Source organism: Lepisma saccharinum, chromosome 5 (genome assembly GCF_977018435.1).
Source record: "Lepisma saccharinum chromosome 5, izLepSacc3.1, whole genome shotgun sequence".
Lineage (NCBI taxonomy): Eukaryota > Metazoa > Arthropoda > Insecta > Zygentoma > Lepismatidae > Lepisma > Lepisma saccharinum.
In genome coordinates this window covers 98436736-98464015 of record NC_139233.1, presented here as the reverse complement: position 1 = coordinate 98464015, position 27280 = coordinate 98436736, and the positions used below count along the sequence as shown (strand labels likewise).

The following is a 27280-nucleotide window of genomic DNA, read 5'->3' as shown; positions in this document are numbered from 1 at the left end:
AAGAAGGAGGTAGTATAACCTTCGAAACGTAGTTTGATAAATCTCATGCTCACACACGTAAGTTACTGATTTTTAATCTTTTAACCTTTAGTTTGTATTTAATTGTGAGCAATCAGCACATTATCAGGATGAATTCAACTTTTGAAACTTTTCTTTTTCCAAAAGTTTATAAAAGACAATGTTTATTGATTGATGGAGTGAATTAATTTATTTTACTTTATGTTTCTGCCAGTTTTGGCAAATTGCAAAATCATTTGTATTATGTGTAATGTGATAAAAATTGTGAAGGTTACAAAAAAAATGAAATTGATCAATCTGTAGTATGTTTGAAATGTGAATTAGTTCCTAAATTCCATTAATTCCTAATATTAAATCTCATAGGTGCATATGTGAAATTGCGTGATGCATCATGGGTGCCAGCCATTGAAATTATATTGGGAAAAATGCTTCATGCGTACTGCGTAGACAACAAAAATGATCAAGATGTATTGAACAACTTATTTGATAAAATGGAGGTTCGAGGAGCACGCAAACCAACAATTGTCAACAGCAAATTCCTTGAAAAGGTAATGATTGCTGAAGTTTATTCCAATCATGTTTGACTATTTGATTTCTGAAGAGCATATTGGTTGTTTTATATAGCAAGTAGCATTTGGTAAACCTCTTATTTACATCATCATTCCAATGGAGTTCGATAGGAAAAGAAAATATATATTTTGGATTACATAGTTTGTTGAATGAGATGGTCATTAATGTTTACAAAAACTTTGTGAACTTTATTCTAAGTAACTTTATGCCTCTATGTAACTTTGCAAAATACCATATTTGGCGGTGTATAAAACACACTTTTATTCTTTCAAATTGGTCTGTAAAAATAGGGTGTGTCTCATATGCCGATAGTCACGTTTTGATTACCATTATTTCTGAAAATTTTCTCTGTTCTGAGTTAGACAATTTCTTTCTTGCTTTCTCGTGGTGTGTGACAAAAACGATTAAAATGTTTTCTTTCCTAGAAAGATTAGGTAAGTTATTTTGTTGAAAGTAGATCTACATATTACTTTATATTTGAAATACTGTAATTTAATGTTAAATTCAATAATATTTTTTCCTCAGAAATATGTACGAAAAATGCGGTGCCGGCAAATGTGGTAATTACTTTATTTGCCTGTCAATTTCAGAGGTTTTGGCGTGAAGCATTGTGATCTATAAGGTTCCTGGTTGTTGAGAACCCTTTGAAAGATATTCTCGATTTTCTTTGGGGGTGGGGTGGGATTAGTTGGTATCAGGTTTCTTGTTCAGGGTCATGGTTGACCATGGCTCGATATAGACAGATGTTGTAGTTCTTATTTGGGGGCATGAGGTGAGTGTGTGTGTGAGGGGGGGGGAGTGATGTTTTGATGTGTTGGATGCCTTGTTCTCTGAAGGCCAAGATTTTACAACTAGATTTAGATACAGTATTTAGGTATAGGGGCTATCCATGAGTAAACAAAAACATATGGAATGGAACAATCGATTGTGGATCTGTGCTGTAGCAGAGCAACTTCCAGTTCACTGCGGCTGGATAATTGAAGCACATACTTGTGGACTTCCTTCTCTTTCTGTGTATCAGATGAAATGGATCACGTAAAAGCACTTAACGACAAGGAGAAGAGCAGTGGTGTCTCCTGACCCTGAACTTAAAGTGTTGGCAAGGAAGGAATGTTAACCCCTCCCCCCTCTCATTTCTGTGAAAAAATATTACAAATTTTCTCCGAACATGTTTGGTGTAAATTCATAAATATTTAGAAAAACATTAAATTACATAAATTATTTAAATGAAGTAAATACTTCATTTAAAATATTAATATATTTGAAGGGTAAGGAGAAGTAGCTCCCCACCTCTTCGTTAATTGCATCCATTGTAATTATGAAGAGCAGTGGGGAAAAAGCACTTCCTTGTTTTAGTCCAGTACATATACTGAACCATCTGTTCTTCCCACTGGTGTCTTCACACAGCTTTGGTATAAAGTTGGGAAACCAATTTTGTATGTCGTTACTAAAAGCACATTTTCGTTTCGGCATTGTTCATCAGATTGCTGATGGACACTTTACTTCTCCACTACCATGTAACGACTTAGAGTACAGCAGTTAAAATTATTGCTTATTTCTGAATTCTGATGCCGTGAAACTCAAATCAAAGGAAGCCACGACATCTCACATATTCTTAACTATTGTTAGAAACTTACGGCTAATCTCGCCTGGACCATTTTTAGGGCCTGAAAAAGAGGACATGTCCAGGTAAAAGAGAACGTCTGGCAACCATACTTCTAGTTCATGATCGTCATTTTTTGCTAATATGTCTGTGTGTATTCTTACCTCTTTTTTTTATTCCTTTCACTCTCTACATCTACATCGCATTGTTAACATCCAATAGTTCCTAGAAATATTCTTGTTCTCTTAAGATTCCCTAATTGTTACTTGATAACTGTCCATTTTTGTTCCTACATAACTGTAGGAATTGGAGTTGTGTATTTTTTCCCCTCTCCTTTCATTTCCATATAACTTTCAGTCACCCTCATGGTGAAGAGATTTGGTGCCATCTGTTGGTTGACATTTTTTTCACATTATCATTGTACTTTATTCCTCTTTTGCTGACTTTGAAGAACCTTTCTAGGTTCATGATGTTCGAAGGTATGCTGTACAGTCAGAAAAATATTCTAGTGTTTTGGAGATGCTCGTCATTGAAGATCCAGTTATAGCTAATTGCCTCATCGATCAGACAAAAATTGAAACAATTTTGTTGCTTCCAACCAGTGAAGAAGCATATAATATTATGGCTTATGCTGAACGGTAAGTTGTACCAAGTAAGTTTAAGTTTGCATTTAAAACTTTGAAAATTTGATAAAATGGTCATGGTTAAAAACTTTTGTTAATTATAATAATAATAATAATAATAATAGTGCTTCCCCGATGGCGCAGTGGTAGCGTCGTCACCTTGTAATCAAGGAGTCCTGGGTTTGATACATGGGTGGTGGGAGGCACATAGTGGTTCAGATCTCACTTTAAACTGTAGGTTCAGTCTCGATTAGCCTTATTGTGCATAAAGTGGACTTAAAACACCAACTCAATCAATCAATCAATAATAATAATACTAATAATATCAGATTTTCTTTGTTTTTTTTAAGTCCACTTTATGCACAGTAAGGCTAATGACCTACAGTTTAAAGTGGGATCCAAACTACTATGTGCCTCTACCGGGTATCGAACCTGACCCCTCCCAGTTTGAATTTTCTATTAGTTCCATTTGAAATTTCAATTGTATTGAATTGGTTTCAATTGGAATGAATCGGATTCTATTCAATGCCTAATGTAAGTATTGGAATATATTGGTTTCAATCGGAATCTCAACTGAAACGAATTGGAAAATCAAGACAATTTCCAATTGGTGAATTCTGTACGTTTGTATATATTGTAGAATCAATATGTTATAAATTCATTTATTGACTCAAAGCATAGGTAGTTTAATTCTTGACACCACATTTCCTGTGATTTAGAAGTTCATTGGAAAAACAGCACATTTGAACTTAATTTCATCTGAATTTTAATGCATATTACTGAAGTCGATTTATCTTAATGAATAAGTAAAAATAACTTTTTCTTAAGAACTAGTTCAGCCTTAAAGCAGCTAGTAGTTGGAATAAACGTTCATATCAGTTCTTTTTTTTGCAATGTGGAATTTCCATGGTTATTCTTATGTGTATGTAATGCAATTGGAAAAATGAGCAATCTTTTGATCAACTAAGTGGATCTCGACAGTGTTTTGTTTGTTTATCACTTTTTCAAGTGTTGTGGGTCAGATTCTTTGTTTAACCTAATTTTTTGCTGTTTTCGCATATATACAGGGAGAACAACATGTCAGTTTATGACTGGAGCAGCATGTTTTTCAATTTTCTATAAGTGTGTTAAACACAATGAAGCTACAGAGTTAAAAACGTTCATATATTTGAAAAAGTTTTGTATGTGAAAGTTTTTCTAAGTTACAAATTCCACATGCATTACCAGATTTATTTTAGTTGTTTTATTTTATATGATTTCTTCATTGCATTTACAGTTCTATAGATATGAATTTTTCATATGCAATATATATTGAGAAAGAAACAACTTCCCAATAGAAACCAATTCATTACAATTGACCAATCGGTTTCAATTGGCCAATCAGTTTGGATTGACCAATCGGTTCTGATAGTGTGTCTAAAAATTCATATTGGCTATCGGAAGCAATTGGGAAAAATCCAGCTGGGTTAGATTACAAGGTGGCAATATTACCGCTACACCACCAGGGATGCCCAATAATAATAATATATATCTCTATTCATTGTTCAGGGTTCAGTATATGCTGTTTTTCCACCTAACCTGAGGCAAGCAATAAAATCATTACTGAGAACAATGACAATAATCTTGTTTTACCAGAGGTATTCTCGGTGGTGTACCCGGAGTGAGTTAATCCCCTTCTGCCTTTGCCCAATTCTAAAAAATATGCCACTAACTAACTAAAAAAAAAAGAAATACAATTATCCCTTCTGAAATTCCTGACCAATTGGTATGTATTTTAAATGGGTCAAATTTTTGCTTAGAAGTTTCACATAATTCTTAGAAAATGTACATACAAAAATTTAAACTTGGCAATAAATTGGAGAAATAACATTGAACCAACTAAAATTTCTTTATCTGTTTCTTTCTGCAGTGTTCCAAAAAATTGCAGTCGTGCTGTCACAAAAAAGGGAGACACATTCTATCCAGATCCCTCGTACAGGTCTTACTCAGGTCATTATAGTAAAGCAAGATATTTGCAAGTCAGCATGGATGATGCCATAAGGTAATTTTTTTTAATGGTTTTGTATCTTTATACTCTAAACTCGTAATAGAAACAGTGACGCATTTGCAGTTTTATTGTGGGAGAAGTGGGATAGGCTATTGTAATTGCTCAGTGTTTTTTGCCATCTGCTCTCCCCACAATTGCTTCACCATGGGACCTATTTCATCCTTAGTCACACACCTATCTTCTTGAATGAACTTATCAAGTCTCATGTTGCATTCACTTGTTGCTGTCTGGAGGGAAAACATTAGTAAAGCTGTTTGAACTGATAGCTGAAATGCACTCTTTTCTCATTGGACACCATTTCGACTTGGAAGAATGCCTGAATGATGATCTTTTGCTGCTTAAACTTACATATTTAGCCAACATATTTACAAGAATGAATTAATTTAGGCAAGGTCTGCAAAGAAAGCATGCAACTGTTTTCATGGTATCTGACCAAACTCGTACTTTGAAGAGGATGGTGCAGTTCTGGGCTGCATGTAGGGCTGTGCGATATATCGAGTTGATATTTTTAAAATATTGAAGTGTCAATATTGCTAAAATATCGACATCGATATATCGATATTCGATATGTCGATATCGATATTATCGACGTCAATATGTTGGCATCACCATTCTTAAATTTTGTGGTACTTGCGTACATGTTGGTCTGCACATGCATTGTGTTGAGCTTGATGGTATTCGGCAACAGCAAACAACGTAGGATTTATATTCTTCATATAGTTGTTGCTTGTACATATTTGCTTTCCATGTTAATCAGAGGCAATCTCTTATTATTCATATCTGGTGAGATTTTCAATATTCATATTATCGGTATCATCAATATCGATAATATCTATATCAACGTTGATATTTTTGATACTCGATATATCGACTCAATATTGATATTCAATCAATGTTGAACTTCCGTAGTTCCATGTTTTCGAAACCTTGAGCTTGATAGCGTTCCAGCAGTCAAGGACTTTCCTGGAAGAGCTCGAAGAAAGAACCATCAGCAAATATGACCAGATTTTTTAAGAATTCTTTTTACACATGCACAAAATAAGCTATGTACTATTGAAGTACTATCCAAATGAAATGCACGAGAAACTTTGTGGATGGGTAAAACATTAGAGCTGAGCCGATACCACTTTAAACCGATGCTGATACTCTTACCGATTCCCACAGATACTGATACTTTAAAATTGTAATCATTAGAAGTTGTTCAAAGTATTGATCAATTGTCAATAAGTGTGTATAAGTATTCTACCCCAATTTCATGCATCAATGCACCATGAATTTTATTTTAAAATATAAAAGACTTACACCAGAGTATTAAAATATATTTTATGTAATCACAAAATCCAGTTGTTCATGCAAAATTGGTGCAAAAAAAAAAAAAAAAGGTCTAAGTTTTGCATATTTATCAGGATAATTAGACTCCACAAAAGTGTTTCACAGCATTTTTGTGAACCTTGAGAAAGACCAAAATACCAGAAAAATATCTGCTATATATGTAATAATAATAACCCATGGCTCTATAGCCCGTAAGGGCCTTGGCCTATCTCCCAAGTGCCAGTCTCCCTCCCACAATCCTACCTAGAGGTGTGGAGATCTTTAACCAGGTCGAACCTTCAGCCATTATAGGAGATTTTTATGACCAGGTTAGGCTGCTCACTCGTAGCTCCCCAATTTCCTCACGATGGTGTGTTGCCAACTGGTCCTATACACAGGCTGAAAACTCAAAGAATGAACCCGGGCAGACCTGAACCCATGCCGTCCCGCAGTCAGAGTCCAAAGCAGCACCTTAGACACCACGGCCACGGAGGAGGACAAAAGTATCTGGTGGTATCATTAAATAAATTCCAACTGATACTTTCTGATACTGATACCACGGATATTGGCCGATACCAATACATCTTCAAAACATTGGCATCGGTATTGGCTCATCCCTGTAAAAGATCCATTTACAGTTAAAGACAAGCGTTTGTTGCTTGAGTGCACTTGAATAGGAACATCTTATTGATCTACAATCCCACACTTCTGAAAATACCATATTTGATTAACTACTGGTGGATGAATTTTGATGCAGTGTACAGCTGTGTGTTCGAGGTGTGTGACTGGAGAATTGATTATTACCGAGTATGGGGAAGATTTCATGGTGGATGTAGTAATGAAAACTCGCTAAATTCAAGGTAAGTTTTGTTGAATATGCTCGTTTATTATAGAAATTGTTATTTTTGTATATTTTTCAAATACCATGAGCCTTTTCAAGTGTAGTAAAATCAACTTTGTTTCACATTACGTCAGTGTTGATTCATAAAATATTCTATTGTGAAGGCTTGCATGCCAGAAATTCTGAAATAATGCAAAAACACATTTCCGTTTATTTTATGCGTTTTAATAAGACTAGGTGGAGAGCAAGTGAGTGTTTAATTTGGCTTGCAAAATATGTCAGATGGTAGAGAAACATCAATAAGCATTTATAGTCAGTAAATTCGGTAACAACTCGGAAGTTGAAAACTTATGGTTTAATGTGAAATGATATTTAAAATTAAAAATTAGGGAAACCTAAACTCCTTTAAATGTTTTGAGAGTAAGTAGGGTCTGCTATTATCAGATATGTTGAAATAGTGAGCATAAATATTGGGAGGAGGGACCTCAATCACCCAAGGCAATAATTCTTCATGTTTGGATCATTTTCTTGCATTTTTTGCCTGTATAACTCAGTTTTACAACAAAACACTATCTTGGTTTGTAATAAAGATGTAAGAAACATAAAAAGTAAATATGTATGTGTGATCCCTGAACAGAAAATGAGTTTTATCGCATGCACTTGCCTCAATATTGTACATATCAATATGATCAAAAATGCGATACACGGCATTCTTTGATACACACATCGAATACATATTGAAGTGAGTTTTGTGTCCCGAAGAATCGATCATCTCTGAACAGATAAACCGGTGAGAACACCCATTCCCTTTGTCAGTACGTATCTGTGAGAGATTGGTCTCTGAACCTATCATTCCACAAAATCAAACTATCGCAATGGATTTAACCTAGAGCTGGACACAGACCCGTAGCCAGGCAGGCACTGGCGAAAGGGGGGGGGGGGCTCAGTCCCCCCTGGCACTACCACCAGTCCCCTGGGCATTAGGTCATTAGGTCAAACTATTTTTTGTATAATTTGTTTGCAGTGAAAAGTGAAAATGCAGACAGCAGCCATTACATTCATTCATCTTGTTTATGAGCCGAAGTCTAGGGAGAAGATTCTGTAGACTTTAGAAAGTTCTTTTTTAATGGAACTTCTTGATCTGTACCTTTGCTGCCCCTTCCACATCTGCATCAAGGTCAACAGCTTCCAATTTTTGGGAATGAAAGGGAATTTTATTGCTTCGGGCAGAGGTGGAATGTACTGTAGGCACTTTGATTAAAGTCAATTAACACTTCAAGAGATGTTTTAGGAGATTTAGAAAAAACTAGTATTTTCCATGGTATTTCTAAATTTTATGTTTTACATTAACTTGACGACCCCCCCCCCACCTCCCATCCACACATGTAATTTACTTTCATTTAACACTGTTAAACTTTCAAAAATTGACTTGGTCTACAAAGTCCCATGATAACCCATGAGCCCCTCCCCCTTCCCCGTGGAGATCAATTCTAGCTACGGGACTGACTGGACATGAGACTACATCTCTCCTCCGTAGAGCTGGATGTGAATGGACTTTGTAAGGAGAAGAGACAAGTGCACTCCTCATATTGAGGTCAGCAATTAAACACTTTTTTGTTACCATGCCGTTGTAAAAGCATTTTCTGTGATATTACATTGTGATTTTTTTTATTAGATATGCATAGAAGAACGGAAACACTAAAAGTGTACATATGGTGTTAGCTAAAACCATCACTTCTCAGAATAGTAATTCCCGAAATCTTGTGAGGTAAGGTAAAGTTCCCCATGCAAATGACACCATGCCATGAAGACACATTTAAGGGATGTGGGGGTAGGCACCAGCTCCTCGATTCATGGCCGAATCTTCGTTAGTGCGAGTATCAGTGGTGATTCTGGATTCAGGCGATTTCTGTGCTTGGTTTTGATGGCTGTCAACGCAGAGAAACCCTGCTCACATAAATAAGTGGAGGGGAAGGAAAGAAGGCGTGTGATGGCAGTGTCACAAAGTTCAATATACTCTTTGCGTGCGTAACACCAGAACTCACAAATAGATGCATTTTCAAATTTTATTTCAAGTGATCTATTAGTGGACATTTCCAGCTGACTTTCTTTTAATTTTACAGGAAGATCAGAGGAATTGATGGCGGTGGTGGAAAACGGATTTGTAATCCAATCTTGTGCGTTATCGTCTTTCTCAATTTCTGGAAAGTATTTCAGAAACTGTAACCTGAGATTTTCTAGGTGGAATTTGATTATTTCCAGAAGTTCACCAGCAATACTAACATCATTTTGTCCACAATATTCCAACACGGTTGGAAAAACTGCAGTATTTCCTTCATTAACGCAATCAATCAAAAGTAATACTTTCTTATAAAATCCCTTCACTTTCTCACAGGCTTTAAAAATATTTTTGTCGAAGCCTTGGAGTTGAAGATTGAGATCGTTAAATTTGTTGAACATATCCATTAAGTAAGCTAGTTGGCAAAGCCACTGTTCATTCTCAAAATACGTCACGAGATCGGATTTTAATTTTGAAAGGAAACATTTTACCTCATTTTTCAGTTCAAAAAGGCGATAACCGCGATAACCACTGCACCTCGGTGTGCATAAACAGTTGAGTGTGTGCGGATCCCATCTCCTCGCACATTTTTTTGAAAATATGGGAGTTCAGTGCATGCGACTTGATTAAGTTGACTACTTATACAGCAATGTTCAGCGTTTTGTGTAAATCAGGAGTTATTTTTTTCTTGACCAAATTTTCTCTCTATATAATGCAATGTTCCCAAATTATTTGAGGGTTCCTTTGGTGAATACGAGCAACAAGACCGGTTTTCTGACCTGTCAGTGAAGCAGCACCATCTGTGGACAAACTTACACACCAGTCCCATGACAAATTTAATTGCAATGTTATGAAATTATTAAGAATCTTAAAAATATCCTCTCCCTTTGTATGTTCTGGTAATTTTTTACATCCCAGAATTTCATCACTAATAGCACATTTCTTAACGTCAAAATAGCGAACATATATAAGTAGCTCGGCATCATCGGAGACACCCACCAATTCACAGATTATCTCGGTCGGAAACAGTTTTCATTATTTATAATTATTTTAAATTGTGCGTACCCCTTAAAAAGTCTTCGCGTACCCCCAGGGGTACGAGTACCCCAGGTTGAATACCACTGATCTAGATTTTAAATATCGTGATATCGCAGATTATAGATATATGCGTAATTCATTTCATTAGTATCTGAATAGTTCTAATATCCAGATAATCCCATGGATATCCATTGTGTAAGGGACAGCAAAATATCATTAGTATCACAAATTAATGGCTCAGTACATTAACAGCATTGTTCATTATCAGTGTATAGGATCTCACTAGCAATAAATTATTGTTACAGGAACAATATACATTCACTTTCTGATATTAGAATTATTCTCATCATAATATTTGTTCACAAATTTTAAAATTACAATACGTTTAGAAACTCAGGTTTACACGTCAGTTTCCTCAATATATTTTATAATATTGTAAAGAAAGTATGAGTTATATACTTTCCTGCAGAAACGACAATGTACAGTTTCAAAATGTATTTATTTTTCCTACTTTTATGTCGCTTTTCTGCAATTATCACTAATCATGACAATGAGGATGAATGGTATATTTAGTAATTCTCTTATCTATAGTCGGAGCCTGCCCCGTGGCACAGTGGTAGCATCGTCGCCTTGTACTCAAGGGGTCCCAGGTTCGACACCCATTTGAGGCATGTAGTGGTTCGGATCTCACTTTAAACTCTAGGTCCTTTCCCGATTAGCCTTACTGTGCATATAGCAGACTTAAAACACTAAATCAACAACAATCTTATCTATAGTCGCTTTCTGCCAGTTTTGGCTAATTGTGAGAATGAGGAAGAATGATGAATGACGATGAGCACAGTGGAGAATGGAGGATCAGGAGGATCCGATTCTGCCAACTAGGCATATATCCTAGTTTTAGAGTTTTAGTTTTGAGTCCACTTTATGCAGAGATAAGCAAGTTGTGACTTGATCCAAACCAGTTTGTGCCTCCGCCAGGTATCGAACCTGGTGTCCTTTGATTACAAGGTGAATGTGTCATCAAAGTAGCATTCCCGACAGGAAAGTTACTTAATGCATTGCTCCACTTGTTCCTCATGTATACCGTTAGAAGCATCCCGAAGCTATCCCCAAGGTTCGAGCAAACCCCCCCCCCCCCCCCCCTGTCCTTCCCTTCGTCAACCAACATTCCATTTAAGTACTAAGAACGTAAAATTGATGAATATTACACTTTTATGGACAGCGACATAAACATGGTGGACCGTGTTTTGAGGGCCCCACTGGCCTCGCAACTTTAGATGTCTCGTTTTTTACCTCAAATTGAACAGACAGAAACGTGAGAAGGTGCAGGGGTCATATTTCTGTGGTGTAGTTTTTAAAATTGTTGTACAGAAGAATTATTTTATTTTACAGATTGATATCCGTCATAATTATCTAGATATTCAGAAAATCTGGTTATCCATCATGTTCACTACAATTATCATCCTTGGAAGAATCAGCGAGATATACAGAGGTGTCCCAAAAGTCTTTCCCTGATTACAAACTTCATTCATATCCGCTATATGCAAGGTAGAGATGTGAAAGTGGTGCCAAAATGTTGGAAAACTAACCAAGTTTTTTTGTCGCAGGTTTGAGTAACGTGGCTGTAGTGTAGCAGTGTCAGTGCCCAGAAAACCGAAAATGTTCACAAATCAGGAAAAAGCTCAGCATGTCGTCTGTTATCACGAGACCCGGTCACCAATAACAGTGCAGAGGAACTTTCAAATGTACAAAATTCTTTCGTCTGGAATATCTGCCATCAATAAGTTGGTATTTAAAAAAATGGAATTTATCTTCATTCCCAAATCCTGTCAAGTCCAAGAAACATTGTATGGAAAGATGCCACCCGATGTCAAGAGCATTAATTCTGGATTCCTTGGCACTGACACTGCTACACTACAGCCACATTACTGAAACCTGCAACAAATAAACTTGGTTAGTTTTCCAACATTTTGGCACCACTTTCACATCTGTACGTTGCATATAGCGGATATGAATAAAGTTTGTAATCAGAGAAAGACTTCTGGGACACCCAGTATTTGTCATTCAAAACACTGCTTTCATATCATTCTGTCAAAAAAATGAATTATTTATTCTCAAGGAAAATATGTTGATACATAAACATAAGTAATCTTATCAAATTTTATTTGTGTATAGTTGTAATCATTAATTAGGGTTACAACCTAATTGCAGTACCCTGCAAACTTGAATCGATATGCCACTTACATAGGTATGTTATTCTCAAACAATAGTAGAAATAGGTAACTGAAGTAACGCTGCTATCAAAATTATCATGATAATAAATAACAGAATCTATTTTCCAGTAAGGAAGTACAACTATCATACTAGGGGCTTCTTTTGAATATGCATGTGGTGGTTTTAAGTTTTTTGTGCAGAAGTAGCACAAAAATAGTGAAGTAGCGAGTATCGCCCAAGAGTAGCATAGCGAGCTACTTTTTGATAAATGTAGCTGTAGCAAAGCTATATTTTCGGATGAGTAGCTATAGCTGCAGCGAAGCTACTTTTAAAATGTAGCATTCTGATCACTGGGGGTAGGGCCCCACATATTCTCGATTTCGGCCATTTTGGAGGTGATGTTATGTGCATTGGTTATCAGTCCACTTTTGACAAAGTGTTGATTCAGTTTGGCTTCTTCAATTACACTAGTATTTAGCATTCAAAGTACTAATATTGTTTTGTTTTAAACGTATTACTAAAGTGTATTTCCCATATATAGCCTTAAGATAAGTACAGGAGTGTTTGTGTAGAACCCAGATCTCAAATATGTTATATCTATGTTTTCTGTACAAAATTAATTGAACTCTGTAGTTTGAGCTTAAGTCCTACACCATGGCTGTGCTTTCTAACGCGTCGTGCTTTGGGCTCTGGCTATGGGACATGCAGGTTCAAGTCTCCTTGGTGGAAGTGTAACAACTTTTCTCCTGAGATTATGACCTGTGTGTGGACCTGTGGCCACCCACCATTGTGAGGAAATTGGGGAGCTATAAATGAATAGTATAACCTGGTCTTGAAAACCTATGACAAGGATTGGGAGTTCGATGTGCTGTCCACACGTCACTTCGTAACCGGTTTGATGATCTCCCACCCTCCTGAGATGGGGGTGAGGCCGGCAGTGTTGGTTGGCCTAGGCCCTCAATGGGCTGTTTCATCATGGGGTATTATTACTATGAGCTTAAATGTGTGTGTGTGTGCTGAATTTTTTATTATTATTATTTCTAGAAATGCTGAAGAGCAACTGTCTGAATGCCAGGAGAAGTGCAAAAGAGTAAAGCAGGAATTACAGAAAATGCTGAAAGAGTATGATTTAAGTAAGAAAAAAGCTGAAAGAGAGCAAAATCTCTATGTCTCTTTACGAAAACGTCAAATGGAAATAAAGAATGAAATTGAGCAATTGAAGAATGATGAAGAACCAGAACCTGCAAGTGTATCTTCTCTGGTAGGTACTTCAAAAAAATTCCAAAATCGTTTTCTATACCCAATGAGACCTCTGAAATTCAAGGTCAAGTAAAATATGCTCTGCCAATAGTTCATCTTTGTGTATGACAGTGCTACAACAGAAAATGTTGCAAACTCTTGAAAATAATCACCGGGTGAAGTAAAATTGATAAAATGTGTACAGAGTTGCCAGTAATATTTCAGATATTTCAGACTGAAGTGACAAGCATCCATCCATCCATCCATCCATCCATCCATCCATCCATCCATCCATCCATCCATCCATCCATCCATCCATCCATCCATCCATCCATCCATCCATCCATCCATCCATCCATCCATCCATCCATCCATCCATCCATCCATCCATCCATCCATCCATCCATCCATCCATCCATCCATCCATCCATCCATCCATCCATCCATCCATCCATCCATCCATCCATCCATCCATCCATCCATCCATCCATCCATCCATCCATCCATCCATCCATCCATCCATCCATCCATCCATCCATCCATCCATCCATCCATCCATCCATCCATCCATCCATCCATCCATCCATCCATCCATCCATCCATCCATCCATCCATCCATCCATCCATCCATCCATCCATCCATCCATCCATCCATCCATCCATCCATCCATCCATCCATCCATCCATCCATCCATCCATCCATCCATCCATCCATCCATCCATCCATCCATCCATCCATCCATCCATCCATCCATCCATCCATCCATCCATCCATCCATCCATCCATCCATCCATCCATCCATCCATCCATCCATCCATCCATCCATCCATCCATCCATCCATCCATCCATCCATCCATCCATCCATCCATCCATCCATCCATCCATCCATCCATCCATCCATCCATCCATCCATCCATCCATCCATCCATCCATCCATCCATCCATCCATCCATCCATCCATCCATCCATCCATCCATCCATCCATCCATCCATCCATCCATCCATCCATCCATCCATCCATCCATCCATCCATCCATCCATCCATCCATCCATCCATCCATCCATCCATCCATCCATCCATCCATCCATCCATCCATCCATCCATCCATCCATCCATCCATCCATCCATCCATCCATCCATCCATCCATCCATCCATCCATCCATCCATCCATCCATCCATCCATCCATCCATCCATCCATCCATCCATCCATCCATCCATCCATCCATCCATCCATCCATCCATCCATCCATCCATCCATCCATCCATCCATCCATCCATCCATCCATCCATCCATCCATCCATCCATCCATCCATCCATCCATCCATCCATCCATCCATCCATCCATCCATCCATCCATCCATCCATCCATCCATCCATCCATCCATCCATCCATCCATCCATCCATCCATCCATCCATCCATCCATCCATCCATCCATCCATCCATCCATCCATCCATCCATCCATCCATCCATCCATCCATCCATCCATCCATCCATCCATCCATCCATCCATCCATCCATCCATCCATCCATCCATCCATCCATCCATCCATCCATCCATCCATCCATCCATCCATCCATCCATCCATCCATCCATCCATCCATCCATCCATCCATCCATCCATCCATCCATCCATCCATCCATCCATCCATCCATCCATCCATCCATCCATCCATCCATCCATCCATCCATCCATCCATCCATCCATCCATCCAGCCACCCACCCACCCACCCACCCACCCACTCACTCACTCACTCACTCACTCACTCACTCACTCACTACTTGAAACTGTAGGTCCCGTTGCGATTAGCGTGTTTGTGCATAAAGTAGACTTAAAACTCATAATGAGTTTTGTCCCAGTTCGATACAAAGAGGGGAAAAAAAATTGGTTCTTTCACCTCCTTATTTTTTGCTCTCCCCTGTGCATTGCCTGGTAGCATATAGTCACCTTAGGGTATGTAGTTAGGGCTTCACATATTCTCGATATCTGACATAGTGGAAGTGATGTGATCAGCATCATACTCTGCCCCCATTTACTCGACCAGGGCTTCTATTAGGTACTCACTGCGAAGTTGGGTGAGACCCAGGTCCTCGTATGCAGGAACACCAATGAAAAATTTTCCGAGATCACCAGCTAGTGAATTGGATTGGAACCCCACATGCTAGTCTGAAACCAAAGGACTGGACCATCTTCTTCCCTAATAAATGTATTGGAAGCGAAAAAAAATAATTATCTTACTTTTAAGGATATGTATTATTTTTACTAGTGTCAATGCATTGGAGTTCTTTAACGTTAATTGTTCTTTTGTTACATCGTTACATGTTGTTTTGTTTATGACCTTCAGCTGGTCATGTGAGATTGTGTTTAGCACCCAAAACTTCTCCATAATTTTCACATTATGAAAATAGAGATGATTTGGCATCCACTGCAATAAGTGTGCTTTGGGTTTGACATTACCATACACCTATATCTCATAATCTGTTCTGCAAAGTTTTTCTTGTTTTTATTGATCCAAAAACTTTTGACTGATTCCTGTGCAATTTACTTTTTATTGATATGTCCTATCAACTTAATGCATGTTGTTCTGTCAGCATCATGGGCCATGAACCCTTGCTGATTCCTACCTTACAATTTGGCACACACAGGAGATGTACTATGTACAAATTTCAGCAAATAATGTAGGCTGACTGGTCTCTGACATACCATGCCCTTCCTCAACCAACAGAGCTACTGGTTTTGCCTGATTCTTCTTCTAAAACAGAGACAATGAAGAATCAGCCAGAACTAGAGTTTGCTCGGTAGCTCAGTTAGCATAGCATTGGCACGGTATGCCAGAGACCCTGGTTCATTTTCCTAAAATTTCTGTTTATTCCTACCTGTTTTCTATTTCCTGAGCAGTGGACTGACAATTTCCCTGCACTACAGTGTGTGCATTCTCAACATGATCATCATCAGATGATGTTGACAATTACCCAGATTTTACATCTTCAATATATCTTCTATTTGATTTTGAATTCTGATACCATACATAAGCTACACATCGCTCTTACATTCCTTCCCTACACTTGTTTGCTACAATTGAAACATTTCTGTCCCTGGCTCACAAATTATTATTAATATTATTATGTAAATAACCTCACTTCCACATAGTACACTCCGGACAGCTTTTTGCAGACTAACGAGACTCGTGACTGTGTGTTGTCCTGTTTTTTGTCCTTATGTGTGCTGAGTTCGTATTTACAGCCTCAGCATTTAACCTAAGGCAGCATGTTTTAATAGTTTTTCTTGTATGTACGCATTGTTTGCATTGTACTTTACATTATTGTTTCCTGTAGTTTACGGTTATTACAAGCATAAGAAAACAGTTTTTCGTTGTGTCGTTTCAGGAGCACACACACTTCCTTCATCAGACATTAATTTTCATTTTGACTAAAGATACAGTTATAACAATGGTTAGCAATTTTTAAACAAAAATAATCCGTTATGTAATGGATGATGTCAATGTTACATTGTTGTAACAATAACATTATATAACGGATTCTTTGTTATTGTTATAACTGTATCTTTAGTCAAAATGAAAGTAAATGTCTGATGAAGGGAGCATGTGTTCTCTTGAAACGTCACAACGAAAAACTGTTTTCTTATGCTTGTAATAACCGTAAACTACAGGAAAATAAAGCATGTTTTAAGATTTTACTTATGGCATTACAGCTATGTTATTTGTTATAGTAAGAGGCTTGACCCCGTATAGTGTGATGGGTGCAAAATAGCCTAAGTGCTGACGCACCCAAAATTTTTAATTCAGATCAGATCAATATATCAACAAATTTACTGATAAATTCAGGGCAAATGCCATCATGAGCCAACTGATCGTTCAGTCAGTGCCTAACCTCTGTATTGTGTGATTTTCCCATGGATCAATATTTAATGTTTCCTCTAAGCTTATATTATATGTTGTAATTAATTGTTAAATTCTAGGTCTGTTTCAGTGTTCAAAATTGCCTCTTATAAGGCAAAAGTTACTTTTATCTTTGGTTTTATTTTTTTTTTAGCAAGAAGAATTAGAACAATATAATGAACATGAGCAGACCACAGCAGAGGAGGAGACCAACTTAAAAGCTTCCTGTGAAGAGGTGAAGCGGAAAATAGAAGAAGCAGCCAATGTATACAAGGATGTGCAAAGGGACATACAAAGCAACCAAGAACAACATCATAAATACCAGGTAAGATTAAATTTTGTAGTGCTAACGATGCTATTTAAGGGCAGGATGAACAGTTTGTGTCCAGCCAGTCGTGAGGTTCTAATCTGCTATTCCCCCACTGACCTTTCCCTGCCGTGATCTGTGGAAAGAGAGGTCTGTGGGCTGGATGGTTGTACTGGGGGAGGGGAGGGGGTTAGAAAATGTAGAATTTACGCTTGTGTGGATATTATTTTACTTGTTCTCATGGGAATATCAAACATTTTAAACATTAAGAGATAGCAACCAACCTGGCTCACGCCAGTTGGCACAGAAAAATGCATGAGTGGAAAGAAGACAGGTTAAAGATTTGATTGGCAGGGGGAAAAAGTCGAGAAACTTCCATTGGATCATCCATAAGTTGAAGTTGTTGCATTTATTTTTCTCCATGAAGAATTCATGGTATTCTTAAAATTCTTATTCATCATATTTTTCACATATCGTATCTAGCGTAATCAACTTTAAAAAATGCTTCCACTTGCAACATGGGGAGAAATTCGTACTCTCTTGTTCACTTTTCTTTCTTTCTTTTTTTTCACCAGTGCTCATGTATTGAAATAACTTGAACACCTCTTACAAGGATATTTTCTGTCTTCTCTTAAATAATGAACTTGCTTTTGACAGGGTGTATAGTTGGTTATTTTACACAATATGTCGCTTGCTGAATTAAAAAAAATGCAAAGTACAAGTTTATTTTTCCTATTATAAAACTAGCAAAGAAAGAAATAACTTATTTGTTATTATTATATTCTGTGGAAGATTTCTCTTTCAAATCCTGTTTATTCCAAGTTTCTTGGTGTAATGCCAATGATTAAATCACGTAGGATGCCATGCAATGAGACAGAATGTATGGATAGATTAATGGAAGAGATGCCTCAGATGAGTCATATTGAGGTTACGTTGTCCATGATACGAGCACCCAAAACACAAAAGTTCCATAAAAACCCATGTTAATTACACAGGCCTGCATTTTCTAACTTCATGTGGGGGGTATGGAAAATTATAGATGATATTTACTAATTGACTATGCTGAGTTCGAAAATGGCATCTTTTCCTCTCCATCACGTAAGGTTTTTCAGAATCATCATCATCATCATTATCATGAAATTGAACATGAGGTTACTCTCAATGCTGATAAGTAACTTTTATTCACTCTAAAACAGTAACAAACGCATAGGTAACACACAATGATATTACATTTAGTTGCCACAATCTGAGAAAGTGCCTGTAACAATAGTCACAGTCATCATCATCATCATCATCATTACTATACCTGTTCTCTTTCATAATAGGAAGTGATCGCATAATAACCTTTGTACAAGTGTTCAGTTGGAGTGAACGGTTTCTTTGACGAAAAAGCATACAGTTGAAGAAGTTGGAGTGTTGCTTTGAAAATATGTTTGGTTCTCTTAAAGCGAATAACATCCAAAGGCATCATTGAAAGCAGATAGACACTACATTGCAAAATATGCACAACATTACAAATAATGACGTTCTGTTACTGAGTACAATGCAAACTATACACCTTATTACATTTGACATTTTGTTAATAAGATGTGATAAAGTGAGTGAGTGAATTTGTGTTTTAAGCAGAGTTGGGCCCACTTGAAAAAAAAAACATTTTAAAACCCAGTGTTTTTTTTTCATTAACTTTGGCATTTCAATGATTTCTGAAATGAAGGAACATCATAGAGGTGTATACTATTCGACGTATGCTTTTGGAAGGAACATGAGTTCAGCCAATATGCTGCCAGTGCTCTTGCGCTGTTGTCAAACCAACTGCTAGCGGAAGGGGAATACAGAGAATTTGTTGTGTCCAATATTCAACTTTTTATATATAATGCATGCACATGATACTTGAGTACAATGAAATATATAGTGAAGAATTCTACACAGGATTATATCATATCACTGCAGCATATAAGAGAAACTGGTACCCGAAAGAAGTTTCAAGGTATTTATTGTAGAGGAACTGCAAGGTCATCATCATCGCTCGTTTCTGTTTTCTGGCATGTTCCACAGGAGATTTGAATAGGGGGTCACCGATTTCTGTGGTAGATACTTTACCCTGTTTTATACGTATTACGCAACACAGTAAAAACAAATACACCGCACGCTTTAGCCGGAAGTTCTCAACTCTGAGAAAACACTGTTTCGTCACGCACTTTTTCCGACACCAATTCATTGAAGTAAGAATATACTTTAAAAGTAAGATTTCTGTCTTGTGAACTTAATATTTTACCCTCGGTGCCTGTACTACTGGTACTACGTTTCGAGAGCAACGTTATTAATTTGATTTGATTTACTTTGCTTTTCTGTCACTTTTGGCTAATTGCGAAGATGGGAATGAGTGATGATATAATGAAATTGATGAATGGACATTCATAAACATCCATGTCCAGGCCGGGATTCAAACCCGGGACCCCTCGTGTCGTATTGCGATATGCTAACTACTGCACCATAGGAGCCGGCACGACATTATTTAATAACACTCACGGAACACAAACTATTGCACAACTATCGAACATAATGGCTGTATTACACAGCATGCTACAACGCCAGGGTTCTCGGGTTCGAATCCTGGCCCGGCTATAGGTGTTTGGAAGTTTCCCTTCATCAATTTCATCATATCACCACCCATCCTCATCTTCGCGATTAGCCAAAAGTGGCAGAAAAGCGAAGTAAAATAAATCGAATCAATCAATCAATAAGGGCTGTATTGAATCCTCTCACAACTGTTCTTCGTGGCGTACGGGTATAATTATCTTACACCGCCCTTGTTACGAAAATGCTGAACTCAAACTGACTTAACTGACTCGCAATGTTTGTGAACGACCACAACAATGAAGGATTATTGTGTATATTCAGCCGAATTTGACACCCATAGCTTTACCAAGAGACAACAACTCAGCGGGGTCAACACGGCGGCAACTAAAAAAAACAGACTGAACACGGATGGAAAACGAAAGGGTCATTGTGTGTGTGTGTGTGTAGAGACGTGTTGTTCCAGTGTTTCTTCGAGAAGCGATAACTCCGGCTGTAGGCGACGGAAATTCATGGAACTTGGACGGTCATGTTCAAAATGTCGTCTCCCATCTTAACCTTAAAGTGGCGAGTTTTATGCAAACTTTTTGCGCGCAAGAAAAAATACAGAACACGGTGTTTAACTTGCGCGCCGTAGTCTCCTAACTGTACAACGTTGCACTCCTGCCACTGGCTGGTCGCCAAGGACACGCTCTCAGTAGCTCCGCCCGATATCGCATCTAAAAATGTGCGTCGTATAATGAAGATTGCATTTTAGATTCTTAGAATAAGATCACGACTGTCATTATAACTTGAGATTAATTTTGCTGTCTAAAATGCACAACAGTTGTAATAGTGATTTGAAGATACATTAGTATATGAGGGTATTTTTATTTTAAAAGTTTTCACATTTTTTTCATTTTGTTTTCATTGTCTGTTACCACTGCACAAACCTTACTTCCAAATTGCACTTCACACTGTAATTAGAGACTTGACTATAGCCACACATTTTTTTGCTATCTTTTTTTTTCAGACGATTCACACGCACTTAATAAAAAAAACTTTTAGATCCTGTATGTGTACTAACTGCCTGTATTGGATCATTTCGAACACTGGACCAACCATCTAGTGTTAGGGTAATATTGCTGGACTTCAGTGATTCCTTCAATTACTCTTCCGGTCTTTCTGCAGCACGGTCTAACAGTTTCCCGCTAATAGCTTCCGTGGTAGGAGGTTTTGTAACCGGGTCTCAATAGTTCTATCATTGTCTTAAACTGATTTAATTCCGCAGCATTGAAGGGAACGTTTGTAGTGTAGAAAAAAATTGCTATTGTTTCGTCTAATATCTGTCTGGCAGTAACATCCAAGCAGTATCCTCTCACAAAGACCTAGGCATTGTTTTTGACCAAAAACTCACGCTTGAAGAACATATAACAGGCACAACAAAAAAGGCCACGAGTCTCTTAGGTTTACTGTATCGTTTCACTGAAATTACTGACATCTCAACCCTTACCTTATACTTCAAATCATTCATTTCCCCAATAATAGAATATTGCTCTCCTGTCTAGTCCATGGCGTGTTCCATTCAACTTTCTAGGATCGATTCAGTTTTCCACTTCTTCCTAGCTATAGTCCGTCACAGGGTTCCCTCATTACGCAATTTTCCATCTCTGCATCTCTGCACCTACAAACTGCTTATCAGCGACGTTTGCAGAATAATTTCAGTTATTTATACAAAATTTTGAATGGCAAAATCCCCTGCAACACACTCCTTGAGGAATTCCACTTTCGAGTACCCATGCGCACAACTCGCAACACAAGATTATTTTATACAAAGAAACCTAGACTACAAATTCAAAAAAGATCCCTCTTTTACAGACTTGCCACACAATACAATGACCTCCCATCAAGAATCGACATATTTTTCTCCGAGTTTGCCTTTCGGTCTTCTATTAGAAGAAATGTTTTGTAAATAATATCAAGTAATGCCATTTTTGCTTATTTTTTGTCAATTTGCTATTTTCTTTGTGTTATTTTGTTACTTTTAATTATTTTTAGTATTTTTTTTGCTTATTATTATTATTATTATGTTTTCATTGTTGACAGTTTCAGTGTAAAATGGCCACCTGTGCCGTATCTGAAATTTTCTCAATAAATAAATAAATAGTACACACCTGCAATTGATTTCTTGATGCTTCTGACAAAAGTCTTAATGTACAAATAATGGACAAAATAATATGAACACCTTGGTTTGCAAAGGCCTATATACGCCGTCGTGGAAAAGGAACAACACTCAGTAGAGATTTCAACCATCTAGTGGCGATGAAAGCAAACATATCAGTCTATCAGAAGCTGGTGTGAGAGTTGCATGCGAGCAGTCAGCTATCCGTCAAATGCAGGTATATCCGACCTTTCAGACTTCAAAAGAGGCATGATCATAGGAGCCCGCCTGACTGGAGCATCTGTGACAAAAACAGCTACACTTGTTGGTGTAGCACGGAGCACAGTGTCAACTGTTCTGACAGCCTACAGACAACATGGAAAGACAACATCTGCAAAGGAGAATAGTGGGCGAAAAACAAAGTTATCCAACAGGGATCGACGTGTGTTGAAGCGAATAGTGACTCGAAAGCACAAGACAACACTGTCCCAGATAACCTTAGAGATGAACAATCACCTCCAGGACCCTGTATCAACGAAAACCATTCAAAGGGAGCTGCATTCTGTGAACATTCATGGCAGAGTTGCCATCCCCAAACCGTTGGTGACTCCACGTAATGCAGTGACACGAAGAAGGTGGTGCCAAGAGCACAAGAATTGGACACAGCAGCAATGGGAACATGTGATATGGTCAGACGAATCGTCTTTCACATTATTTCAGACCACAGGACGTGTTTATGTGTGGAGAACTCCTGCTGAAGCATTTGATATTGACTGCTTAGTGCCTACCGTGAAACATGGTGGGGGGGGGGGTCTGTGATGGTTTGGGGGGCTATATCTTGGAATGGTGTTCGCCCACTTGTCGTCCTGTGTGGGAGAATCAACGCAGAGAAGTACTGCACCATCCTGGGTGACCACCTCCATCCCATGGTTCAGACTTTGTGTCCCGATGCATGCCCCATCTTCCAAGATGATAATGCCCCTATTCACACTGCTAGGTGCGTTGATGCATGGTTTGATGAGCACAGTGATGAGGTAGAACATCTCATCTGGTGTCCACAGTCCCCCGATCTTAACATCATTGAGCCTTTGTGGGGTATTTTGGAGGCCAAAGTGCGTAATCGGTTTCCACCTCCAATGACACTTTCGGAACTTGAGACTGTTTTGTGCAAGGAGTGGCTACGTATTCCAGTTCACACTGTACAGGACCTTTATTTGTCTATCCCACGTAGGATACAAGCTGTCATTCAGGCAAGGGGGGGCCCAACCCCCTACTAATACAAGTTTTCTGCAATTGCATTGGTGTTCATATTATTTTGTCCATTACCTGTATCTTATATTGTAATGTATCATATACCATAATTGATACAACATCTGCTAATATCAATTCAAACATACAAACTTGCTATCCACAGAGGCACAGAGGTAACCAGGAAATCGTAAGAGAATGAAGGATAAAAATTAAACTTTACTATGGTTTAGCAGTTTGTTGTGGTCTGCTAGTTGGTGTGCTGGGCAGTGAAGTCCAGTGAGTAGGTTGAGCGGTAATTACAAATGTGAATTATTACATGTATCACATTTTGTTTATAAAAGTTCGACAGAACCCAATTAAACCCTGAAAAAAATGATTAAACCCACCTGGGCCAAGGTGGGTTGGGTTTTTCAAACCCCGGTTTTAAATCCACTTTATGCACAGGTAGGCTAATTGGGACTGAATCTAGAGTTTAAAGTGGGATCCAAAACGTTATGTGCCTCCATAAGATGGTATAATATACATATTGCAGTTCACTTATCAGGTACGTTTCAAGTCAGCAGTACGCTTCAGTAATGAGCCCATTTGTTGTGGAAAGATCATCTGGTTGATTTTTGTTTTAAATCTCTTCACTTTCCTCTCTTAATAGACCAAGAGTAGTCTTGTAATGCGTTCACACTCCCAAGACCTTGATTACGCTGTTCCATTCTCTTCATCTCCTGGTGAAATCTTTCACATAGCTACTCACTTGTGTCATCAACATTCGTTGGAAAGTTGTCTAAATGGGAATGCAATAGATTTAATTGAGTCTCGTGTTGCATCCCAATTTTTTCAAGTTTGTCAACATTGATACAGTCATTTTCCTGTTTTCAGCATGTCGTTGCTTTTGGAGAAAATTTTTAACTCCATCCACGAAACTCACCCATGGGTCATTGTAGATTAAAAATTTTCACCCTTGATTAACTTTCTTATATGTGCCTAAAATACACCTTCTTTCATCTTGGCATAAAATACTGTGTGAAATTTCTTGCAGAGATACTGGAAATATTCGCCAGGACCCTGCCAATGATGTCACCCCTGCTTCTGAAATTCCTGACAGAGCATCAAGGAAACATTGTTGCTACACGTACATACTTACAACAACTAAACACGGAAATGAATTAAATGGAAAGCTCACAAAACACAATGCATTGCAGACAAGACAAAGTGATACGTATACTACATATTAATGACGTGGTAGCTGTAGAGCAAAAATTGTGGGTGAAGTAATAAAACAGGTGTCATTTTCATGTTCAGCAACATGTATATACCGTAACGAAACCCTAATGGCTTGCCACTCGCTTAGCACATGACCCCCCAAAAGGAACTGTGATGAGGTACACACACTTGACCAGATTAAATAAACGAAGTGAAATATGTTTATGAACCCATATACGTTGTGATTGAGAATGACAGACACACAAGGCAAGATGGAACTTACCCTGTTTGGGCAAGCAGAGTCTCGAACTCCTCTCTCTCAAAGCAATCTGCCCCCTTTTCCATCACTCCGGTCCCTTTTGTCCTGTCCAACTTCACAATTGCATTGCGTTCATCTCGACAGTGACCGGACATTTACCTGAGAAACTCCTGTCTCATCATCTTTGAGTTGCGAGACTCGTGCCTGCACCGATAGACATTCCAATTACGACTGGCAAGGCCGGATTAAGGTGGCTGCTATTGATGCTGCAGCATTAGGCCCATTCCTGAAATAGGCCCAAATGAAAACAGACGAGAATTTTCCAAAAGCTGAACAGTTTTCTTTTGCTATATTTACCTGAAAATAAATCTTAGAATGAAATTTGGAGCCCCAATTTCGGACGCCTAGACACAGCGTTACTTATTATAAAGTTACTATTATTCTTTGCACTGTGACGTAACTATAACATCGTTGTGTTTTAATTCTTGAAGCTTTCCTGGTGGCGAATATTGAAAAGGTTTTCTCGGGCAATCAGCCAGGTGATTTCCGGAAAGGCTTCCGAGCTTGTGTATTGTTCACTGAAGATTTCAAGCATCAGACCCAATTTCATCTTAATCCGTCCCTGACGACCGGTACTAAAAACACCATTACTTGTCACATTCCTGAAACATACAGGCAGGCCTGTATTATGTCAGGAATACCCAACAGAAAAAAATAAAATTATCCAGGTTAGAACAGATGGATGTGCATAGAATAAATCTGATATAAACATAATGACATATTGGAAAGAAAGTACACATGACCACCCATTTTCTGCCACAACATTATTTCAGTCTTGTCTGACTATTATTTCCAACACAATGAAGATGGACTTGTAGGGAACTTTGTTGTTTGGAACACACATATCACAGCAGATGGAGTTTCAGTTTGCCTCAACTGAAACCATTGTGGAAATGCTCTTGAGGCACACTTATTCAATGACGTCATGTGTAGTTTGTTGATGACTGTTTTAACCTGCCATTTTGTAAGCTCTTTTAGGTAGTTGTTTAGAGAAGCCTGAATTCTACACCAGTTTTCTTGCAAGGTAAAAACTTGAGCGTAGGGCTGAACCAATACAATGCTGATGTATCGGTACCGACCGATACCAGTGGTATCGGTATTAGAAAGTATCACTTGGAATTTATTTATCGATACCTGCCGATACTTATCCGGCATGTGGATCTTTCATGTTCTCCACAAAAATGACACACAACACTTTCAAGTGTAATTATCCTGGAGATTACGCAAAATTCGAATTTTGCATCAGTTTTATTTGAAAAACTGTTTGTGATAACATAATACGCAATTTAATATTCCAATGTAATTATTGAATAATTTAAAGCAAGAATCTTGGTAAATTGATGCATATAATTAGAATGGAATACTTACACACTAATATACAGTATATCAATATTTTGAACAACTTTTAATTTTTACAATTTTCAAGCATTGGCATCTGTATCAGTTCAAAGTGGTATCGGCTCAGCCCTACCTAACTAAAATAATCCAATGCAAACTACATTAAAAAGTAGATTGTTGATTATTTGATTAAAAAATGCAAGCCTTAGAATTGGAATTTGAAAGGAAAATGTTTTTAAAACGTAATTTTAGTCAGGGTATCATAATGTTTCACAATATTTGTAATTTTGCTCATTTCAGAATGAATTAGTTAAGATCAAAACTGACCTTCAAAGTATTGCTAATCAAATCAAGCATGAGAAGCAAAAGCTGGAGAATGTAGAAAAAGGAGTGAAAGCATTAGAAGAGAAAATATCAGAGCAAGAAAAAATGGTTGCAGAAAAAACAGCAGAAGTTGAAAAACTTGAAGCTGGAAGGATAGAAACAGACAGGTATATATTTAAATCTCATGTCACTAACTAACTTAATTATATAATAACAAAATGCAATTGGAAATTTCATATATAATCATGTGTGCTGCATATTGTGATTATCAGAAGAGGATACATCGATTCTAAAAGGTGGTTGGTTATATTGGGGTGTCAGGCAGAAGCGTGTGGTAAGGGAAGGTGGGGCAAGTGC

General features: G+C 37.9%; 1 protein-coding gene across 5 annotated transcripts in view; it reads left to right on the top strand.

Annotated features, from left to right (window-relative positions):
* Positions 1–27280, top strand: part of LOC145987946 (structural maintenance of chromosomes protein 6-like) — a 310654-nt gene that overhangs the window by 248346 nt on the left and 35028 nt on the right. For all 5 annotated transcript variants that reach the window (XM_083122784.1, XM_083122783.1, XM_083122782.1 and 2 more), the window contains 6 exons: positions 382–566; positions 2654–2829; positions 4724–4855; positions 13369–13585; positions 17625–17795; positions 26900–27090. In XM_083122784.1, the coding sequence (XP_082978910.1) occupies positions 382–566; positions 2654–2829; positions 4724–4855; positions 13369–13585; positions 17625–17795; positions 26900–27090 (1072 nt within the window). The remainder of the gene's footprint in view (positions 1–381; positions 567–2653; positions 2830–4723; positions 4856–13368; positions 13586–17624; positions 17796–26899; positions 27091–27280) is intronic.